At 40.9% G+C, this 7,165-nt stretch overlaps 1 protein-coding gene across 2 annotated transcripts in view; it reads left to right on the forward strand.

Annotated features, from left to right (window-relative positions):
- The window catches only part of lasp1 (LIM and SH3 protein 1), a 31,001-nt gene extending 24,524 nt beyond the window's left edge, over positions 1 to 6,477 (forward strand). For both annotated transcript variants that reach the window (XM_085404513.1, XM_085404514.1), the window contains exons 5-7: positions 1,964 to 2,042; positions 3,613 to 3,710; positions 3,891 to 6,477. In XM_085404513.1, coding sequence (XP_085260639.1) covers positions 1,964 to 2,042; positions 3,613 to 3,710; positions 3,891 to 4,064 — 351 coding nt within the window. In that variant the 3' untranslated portion in view covers positions 4,065 to 6,477. The remainder of the gene's footprint in view (positions 1 to 1,963; positions 2,043 to 3,612; positions 3,711 to 3,890) is intronic.
- The last annotated feature ends 688 nt before the right edge of the window (positions 6,478 to 7,165 follow it).

Raw genomic sequence — 7,165 nt, forward strand, 5'->3', positions numbered from 1 at the left:
GTGGCACATTTTTTGTCATCATTTTCTGTTACATTACCTAATTGGTCTCACCTCCTCCAGCTCAAGCCTCAGAGAATTTCCCCAGATTAAGATCTCAAGTTCTACAATTTTTTTTTGTATACTGTTGCTTTTAAAATCTTTTTGTCCTCTTACTTGCTCTTTATACATGGTAAAGGAGTTCTCTCCCATTCATTTTTCATTGGGTCCAATCACCTTCACTTTCCTCTCCCTCTGCCCCTGTTATTGATTGATTTGCCATTTCTCTGTAAATACACAACAGGAATGTAGAAATGTTTATATTGTTCACCTTGTGTCCCCCAATCTGCTTAAGTCAGCTGCAAAGACCTTTCTTTCTATGTGAAACAAACTGACAAAACAAAGACACCTCTTCATACATACCGAGCTCTGCACTGGCCTCGCTAATGGCATAATTGGTGTGGAGGGTGATGGATAATTACAGTTTTCATGTGATGAAGATCTTGCATGTTGGAGATTAAGGAAGTCAGCAAAGCAGGAAAACAAACACATATATTATATGCGTTTATGGGCGCGCACACAAGCCACAATTTCACTGTTTAAGGATAGATTTAAGCGCATCGTGAAGTGGCTTTAGTTGAAGCTGATAAACGAGACCTCTGCTTGCAATCAATTTGTCATTCACAGCCAATCATAAAGGAGCCACTGCAGATGAACATTAGTGTCTTTTATTTCTCTTCTCTGGACACTGAAAAACAAAGTGCAATAAACCCTCTTCTAGTCTCATCTCTGTTTTGCCCTTCTCTTTGCCACATCTCTCGATCCATCCTTCTATATTTCCTGCCACCAGCAAAGATTGAGATGAATCAGGGGGGATGGTCGGGGGTAGTTCAGCAGCAGCTAGGGCAAGTCCTGTAAATCCACACACAAACACACCATCTGTTCAACCTGCTTCTTCAAAACAAACTAAAATAATCTCTCTCACACACTCTCACTTAGCATATTGCACTTGAGAATAGCCACTGTGTTCTCCCAGTCACTCGCTTCACTGTCCTTACACAAACACTCCGTCGTCCCATCCAGTCGGTGAATACACTCCTCACTGACGCCAGCAGCACAGTGGGCTCTTTGAGCCGGGGCATAAGCGGGAACAGAATACAGGGTTGTAAATCTTGACCGAAGAACTGTTGAGTAAGTCTGTTATCAGTCTGGTAATAAGGAGACGGGTTAAATAGAGCAGTCACTCAGTTTCTGTTTCATCAGTGCTGCCTGTTTGATTTTGAAACACTGAACACAGCCTTTGTTGCACTGGCTGGAGAAATGGTCATAAAGTCTGCCTAAACATCTAATTGTGCTGCTTTTTTGTTTTTGTTCAGTTATAACTCAGCGTATGGCTTACAGAATGAAAAGAATCCATTTTTTCTCTATTCACTTACACTTGAGACTGTAGTACTTTAATTTAAACTTGATTCCATTTCATATGCTTAGTCATACAACCCCACCCTTCTCCTTTTCCTCTCAGTAGTTCCTTTTGAGTCTTGCTCTGTCATTCCAAGCGAGTGTGTAAGACTCGGGGATTTGAGTGACTTGTTCTCTGTACTCCTCCTCTGCTCTTTTTTTTTTTTTTTTTTTTTTTTTTGGTGTGTGTGTGTGTGTGTGTGTGTGTATGTTTCACCTGTCTGATGTGTCAACAAGCCGTTGCTATACACCTACGTCCTTACACTGCTTCCGGTACCTGAGATGTCATTTCCTCTCAACATCAAGCTGCTTCCCTGAGCATTTGCTGCAAATAGTGCGCCCCACCTATCTCCACAGACACTGAGAAGCTAGAGAGCAAGTGGGAGACCCCTGGTGGATAGAAAAGGAACTGTACAAACTACAAGTCCTTTTTGAATCTAGAAAAGACTTGAAAGGATTTGAATCTCCTAAGAGAAGGTGCGTTATTCCTCATCTTCATGAATGACCTGTTTGTGTTTGTGCATTGCAGATTAAGTACCATGAGGAATTTGAGAAGAAGAAGATCGGAGGAGAGGGTCCACAACATCTGCCAAGCAACCCCAGTGCAGGTATGACCAGCAATTACTAGTAAATGTAGCAGAGAAGTAGAAGGCAGAAGTGAAGAAAGCACTGTCTGAATCCACAAAAATATCTGTGTAGCTGGAAAATGTACATGAACTAGAGAACAAAAAGCATTACATTTTTCTTTAGCTTTCTTGGCTTGTCTGCGCTTGGTTCCTCCCTCCCAGAGGCTATAGGAGCTCAAGTTCTTCACTGCACTCTTCTGCTTTTTAATCTTCTTAGCCATAAATGACTACATTACTGCAAGCATAATTCTGTTTCACAATCACAGCTGAAATCATAATTGTACATAATCTGTTTTTATTCATTACTCAAGTCAAACAATTGTTTGCTGAAGCTCAGACACAGAAACTTTGCAGTAATAATTGCAAACAACAACAGGAGCAGTTATGTCAGAACAGTGCTTTCAGCATTAGGAAGAGGAATGACTAGTCAGCCTGCTATTTGTATTTCGTGTGCCAGTTCAACACCTTTACACAGAAGGTCATTGTTTAGAGGGTTGTGAATCAAGAGCATGCGTGCCTTGGCTTGCCATGTAGGGGTTTTTTTTTTTTTTTTTAGCATTTACTGTAAAAGAGCTTTTGCACAAACAAACAATAAATACACAGCTTGTATGCATAGAAAATACATGGAAATGAATATCTAATTATAGACTGTACTGAGTCAATGTTTACAAACTTCTGAATTTAGCCTTTGTGGAGCTTTTTACATTTTCTCAGTGTTCAGTAGTCAGATTTTTCTCAGTGCTTTTTTTTTTTCTTTTTAAACCTGCGTCTTAATATTCCTACACGTATTTATTAGTTATTATAGTCATTTATCTAATTATTTATGGGTCGTGTACCTGAATTGTGTAGTTGTGAACTTTATGTATGTGCAACCTACTGTGCGTAACCAAGTCAGGTCATTTCTGACCCCATTATTTTATACAGGAGAACATTTTAATAGGTATTGTGTTTATATTAACTATACTGTTACCTGTTAAGCGAGATTTTTTTAATTTAATTACAGTTCTGTCATTTTTATGCAAATATGGTATTGTACAAACAAAATGACCTTTTATTTACACAATATTTTTATTGTCTCTCGCTTCTTAAAAGACAGTTTCTCTTCATTTTAGAACTGCTAGAGAAGAAATGCATTTTAAACGGTAACATGTGTTTGAGTGGCACCAAAACAAAGATGAACTGGTGACTCTTTAATAACGTTAGCAACAACAAATTGACTAAAGTATTAAGAGTGTTTTGTTTTTATTTTTCGCATCCTTTATTACTTTGTTTGTAGTTAAAACAAAATGTATGCAAACATCTTGAGCTTGTATAATAATTAAAATATTTTGTGTATTAAGTGATCCCACTCTCCTTAATCCTTGCCACAGCAATGGGCAAGTGCTCTTAAAACTTTGCAAGGTAGCAGAATTTGATGCTACTTCTTATGATTTAAAAAAATCACAGAGCCGCATACTGCCATAAATGACCTTTTGTGTAGGTTAAAGCACCAATTATAAGTAGTACTGCTTATGATTCTAACTCCTTCATTATCCCTGTACTCCTTCACCAGGTGGTTACCAGCAGCCTGCAGCCACTCAGAACTACCACTATGATCCTGCTCCTGAACCAGTGCGCCAGGCAGCCGCTGCCCCGCCTCCCAGTGCTGGGGTACGTCCTTCACTCTAATCTAATTAAATTCACCGATTCCAAAACCTAACAAGAATCAGAAGATTTGTTGTAATTTAATAACACAAAAGCAAAACACATTCTTTCCAAGATGATTAAGCTCATTGTCAGCAGACTGTAACCGTTTATAAACTAACCAAGCTCATTCTTTTTTGCTGACAGAAGCGATACAGGGCAGTATATGACTACTCTGCCGCCGATGAGGATGAAGTTTCCTTTATGGACGGAGATGTGATCGTAGACGTGCAGCAGATTGATGAAGGCTGGATGTATGGCCGCGTGGAGCGTACCGGCCAGCAGGGCATGCTGCCTGCCAACTACGTGGAGGCCATCTGAGCTAGAGGAGAAGAAAAAGAGGGAGAGAAAAAGGAGGAGATAGAGAAAGGGAGGGAAAGTAGGAAAGGAAAAGCCCAGTGCCATCTCATCTTAGCGCCGCTTTCTCTTATTTTTACTCTTGTTCCCTAACCTGCCCTGAGAGACCCTGAACCCCTTCCCCCTCTACATCCCTGCTCTGCTCTCACTGTTCGCCAGCCACAGACACACACCCTCTATCTAGCTGTCTGTCCTTCTGTCTGTCTATCTGCCTGCCTGCTTCTCTATTCGTCCGTCTGTGCTAATGTCTCTCTATTTGGATGTTCGTCATCCTCTTTGTCTTTGTCCCCATCCTGACTCCACTCTCATGCAGCTGCAAGTGGGAATGGAAAGTCCTCAAAGATGAATTCACAGTTCATTGCAGTATGTCAGGGGTCCGTGCCGTGTCACACAGCTCCATCCTAGCTACGCCACTTAGCAATCCTACCACTAAAACATGCAAAAATACTGAAGAAAATGTTTGTTTGTTTTTTGAAAAAAAGATATCCCTGAAGTGAGTAAACCTGCAGACACAATTCAGTGAAGAAACTAGCTCAAAGTGTGTTTGAGTGGCGTTTTAATGGGCCCATTTGTCTTTTTCTTTCTTTAATTTTGCAGCGTGATCTTGGCCAGACTGGAAAAACAGTGTATAGAATCTCAGTCTGTCTTAGTGATTTTTTTTTTTTTTTTTCACTTGAGTACATTCCTTTAACCTCCAACGCTGTTGCTGTTGCATCAGTCAGCCAGTTTTCAGTCTTAACAGAGAGGTTTTTTAAATATATTTATAGATGGACACACATCTCGCCAGTCTGCTCAAGTAGGCACCCTCATGTTCAGCACTGTGCTGTTGTCAAACTGGAATAATGACCTAACTGTAGAGCACCTCCTGTTGAGCCTTACACAGGCTTCCTGGATACAGGAGGGATCAGGGACACGTTAGGGGACTTCATCAGTCTTTCTCTTGCAGTTACACTGAACACACGTCTGCATGTACAGTATACACGTTTATTCCTGATTTTGCAGCCTAAATGCCTTCAGTCCTGTGAGAATCACAAAGATATGGTGATCAAGATTAAGCTGTTTTGGGGGGGAAATGGCTCTTCCCCTTTGCTAAGAAAAAAAAATATCACCATCACAGAAATCCTTTATAAAAGACGAGGCCAAGCACAACTCGATATTGTGAATCGTTTATTTGAAATTCATTCCACCGTTTTTGAAAGAGTACATTCCAGTCTTTTTTTTTTTTTCTTTTTTTTTTCTCATTTAATGTGAGATTTTTTTTTTATGGCTGTGGTAGATGTTGTCATTTTTCTCGCTCTTTTCTTCCTGAACTGTCCTTGTTGTTATTAGATGTTTGTTTTGAGAAAAAAAAAACAGATCTGTGTATTTAATAAATAAACCAGCAACTCAGTTTGCAAGACAGAAAAGGAGTAGTTATGGAGACTCTTGTAGTCACTGTATTAGATCAGTCATGGGATAATTACTTGGAGTTTCAGGACAGCGCTAACTGTTTGTTGTTAAAGACAGTTTCATTGTTCTGCAGCTTCAAAGAAGGGAGAATTTAGAAAAAGAATCATTTAAAATACACCTGAAAGTTGATTTTTATCGTATGCTCTGTTCATTTTAAAGGCAGCTGCCACCTGAGCCAGGGCGGCACATGTGGCAGGCCAATCCCAACAACAAGCCAGCCACCGCTCGCTGGCAGCTAAATGTTGAAACTGGTTCTTGAGCGTAAAATGAAGCGTTTGCGTTGCTGGCTCTTCCACAGAAAGACTGCGACACAGTATTTCTGTTAAAACCATAACACGTGTAATTGTCATTATTGTTGCCATTCCTCTGTGGTGTAAATAATGTCACAGGCCCCTGACCTTATGCACCTTTCCCCTTTTCTTGCAGTTTCCTTCTCCTGTGATGCACTGTGACTGTCACAGACATGAGCGATCAGGGTGGGGCCATCCTTACAGTGGAGCTGGGGAGCGGGGAGGGAGGGGATTTCGGCTTCATTAAGTGAAACAAGGCTCTCACTATGTAGCTAGATGACATTGTACAATTGTATATGTATCATAAATGTAAGTTAGGGGGAATTGTTTTTACAGGTCACGGTGCTCTGGGAAGTGGCTTGCCTGCAGATAAAAGCGTTTCAATATTTTTGTGAATGTGGAGAAGTTCTGTGATTTTTAAAAGCTGACTCACGGTTGATGCACGTTGTCAGTTGGTGTTGAACAATCAAACTCTCTAATGTCATGAATTGTGACAGTGCTGATGGAAAAAAAAAAGTCACTGAATTAGAAAAAAGACTCTTCTAATCTTCTAATAAATGAGAACGAATGAACACACTGTACAGCATCTTTCCTGCATTTTGCATTAATCTCTATTCGACAACAGGATATTTGCAAAACAGACGCTAGATCGGAAAGCTGGTTTAGAGCTCACGGTTGTGTGTATCTCTGGGGTAAATTGAGGAATTTTGTGGTTTGGCTTTGAGTGAAATGATTGTTGTTCCTGGCTGATGGTGCATTTGCTCAAATTTAATTATCAACGAAACTACTCACACTGGTAGATTCCGGATTGCGTCCAGTCCAAACTTATCTCAAGTGTGTTGATTGTTGTTAGGTGGTGGTGTGGATGAAATGAGGGAAGGAGGGGGGGAATGGCCAAAGACAGCCAGTATTGTTTAAGTGTGGCTCAGGATGGATTTGTTAAGGCACTGTGTGTGCGAAGATGTAAGCGTGCGAGGCTGGGGGGAGAGGGGGCGACTGAGGGTGGCGATCCTCTCGATTTCCCAGTCTGTGAGAGGCGGCAAGTTGTTTGTCTGACCTGGATTTTAGTCAGGAGTTAACCTCTTTGCGCCAAATACCGCTCCTCTGCTCTGGCATCACTACTGAACCCTAACTTCATATCATAACCCTGCTTCCATTCAGTTTCTGTCTTCTTATGCTGTCCAACCTCCTGCTGCAGTTCCTCTTTCCTTCAGCCTTCATCGTAGGCTCCTGCTCTTCTGATGAATCATTCCCTGCTTCTATGATACTGGTTATATACTGTAGACTTTGCAGAGTGAAATCATATAATCCACAATTGCAGGTTTA

Source organism: Rhamphochromis longiceps, linkage group LG4 (assembly GCF_057381845.1).
Source record: "Rhamphochromis longiceps isolate RC_006_pf linkage group LG4, R_longiceps_female_GT1.1, whole genome shotgun sequence".
NCBI lineage: Eukaryota > Metazoa > Chordata > Actinopteri > Cichliformes > Cichlidae > Rhamphochromis > Rhamphochromis longiceps.